At 38.6% G+C, this 1,730-nt stretch overlaps 1 protein-coding gene across 1 annotated transcript; it reads right to left on the reverse strand.

Moving 5' to 3' along the window:
• Window positions 1-11: 11 nt before the first annotated feature.
• Tsp_14521 (conserved hypothetical protein) lies at window positions 12-1,432 on the reverse strand (the record flags this gene model as incomplete). Its single annotated transcript, XM_003367781.1, has 5 exons — window positions 1,354-1,432; window positions 1,194-1,281; window positions 722-806; window positions 397-559; window positions 12-372 (listed from the first exon to the last, which is right to left on the reverse strand). Coding segments are annotated over exons 1-5 (776 nt in total), but the record flags the coding sequence as incomplete, so codon positions are not given.
• Between the last annotated feature and the right edge of the window lie 298 nt (window positions 1,433-1,730).

Below are 1,730 nucleotides of genomic sequence, written 5' to 3' on the forward strand. Positions count from 1 at the left end.
TGAAGACTGACAAGGCTTTAGATCGGCGCCGGAGATAGCGAGCGCTCCCGCCGCGAGCGAGCTGCCTATTGGTGGTTCGCGTTTGGGTCGACCGCGGGGCCGCCGACCCTGGCCCTATATATAGGGCTAGAAAGCGCGCCGCGCCAGAGATATACATATACCTGGAGAGAGAAGAGATACGTCTGTGTGTGTATGCGTCAGTGGTACGATAGTTGTACAAGAGGACGCGTTGGTTGCGAGAAGTCGGCTTAGAATACGTGGTTTGCAGTACTGGTTGCAGTATTGCCGTATTCCGAAGAGTCGAATTGGGAAGTGTGGACGAACCGAGTCGAAGTGCAAGGAAGGACGATCGAGCGAGAGACTCGTGGGTACCTTATTGAAGGGCATTCGACTTACCGTTAGGAACAACGGTAGTAGCTCGGGTATTCGTACACTTCGAGCGTGCAGTCGCAACGTACAGAGTTAGCGGAGTTAGGGAACCGGAAGACGTCCGCGAAGGAGATCGCCATCGACGAGAGTTTTTGGACCCCGATCGCTGCCCACGCCGTGGAAGATACACCTAATCCACTCTTTATTATACAGTCCACTCACTTATCGGCCGGACAAACGAACGTCTGGTCTATTCATACCTGAACGTCAGATTACTGTCGCTAGTCTGACTCTAACACAGTATTTGATAAATCAGAGGTATACATTTGCATGAAATCAAAACAAAAAATACGAAACTCATGAAATATGATGTGAAAGTAATTTTAGAATCATAAAATTTTAGAATATTTTCTAACATAAAAAAATTATGTACTTTCCTGAACATTACATATAAATAAAAAAAAGCAACAGTTGAGATTGGAAACAAATTATTTATTACAGCTGTAGTTGGATAAAGTGTTTCGATTTGAAAATTAACCAATTTAAATATCTTTTTTTAAAATGAATATTAAAACGTACTTAATTCATCTTCTTTTTCAAAAGAAACAGATAAATCAAGGCGAAACTTTTTACTGATAAGAACTGTAAATATTGCTACAGTATCCAATCAGCAGGTACAGTTAGTATATTAAAAGAAATAAAGGTTTAAAAATGCCAAATTTAAAAAAATTAAAACGATTTTTTTGTTTAATTAATATTTTTTTTATTATTTCACAAATTCATTTTCAATATAAATGATTAAATCTTGAGTTTTTTTAAATTACTGTTTTTGCTGCGTAATGGTTGCAAAGTGCAGTGAATCATGCATCTTTGCGACTGGACTGTTGTTGTCGTTGAATGCTTGAGTTTTTACTGAAATTATTACGCTTAAAAAAAGCGTCCGTTTAATTTACCAAACTTTTAAAAAGGGCCTAAAGTAATTACCGGGTGGGCTTGCCCATAAAAAACGGGGGGTTGCCTTGACGGGGGATGGGACCGGTTTTGTTTCCAAAAGGGTGGCCATTCTTTTGGGGGTTGTTTTTTCAGGGAAAAAGAATAAATGGTGGTTTAAAAACCTACCTGGGTCCGGTTGGAAAAAAAAAAAAAAAATGAAACCCACAAATTTTCCATTTCTCCCCCTTAAAGGTTGCCCTTTTGCGGAAGAAAGAAAAATAAAAAATTGTTGTTTTTGCACCCCCTTTTAACAACCGAAAAATAGTTTCGGTTATTTATTGTTCCATTTGAGAGACTAATTTGTATTTGCTTTTTTGACTGAACTTATGTTTATATAAAAATTTCATTATGAGCACCGGCCAATATAC

Source organism: Trichinella spiralis (genome assembly GCF_000181795.1).
Source record: "Trichinella spiralis strain ISS 195 chromosome Unknown Scfld3682, whole genome shotgun sequence".
Taxonomy (NCBI): domain Eukaryota; kingdom Metazoa; phylum Nematoda; class Enoplea; order Trichinellida; family Trichinellidae; genus Trichinella; species Trichinella spiralis.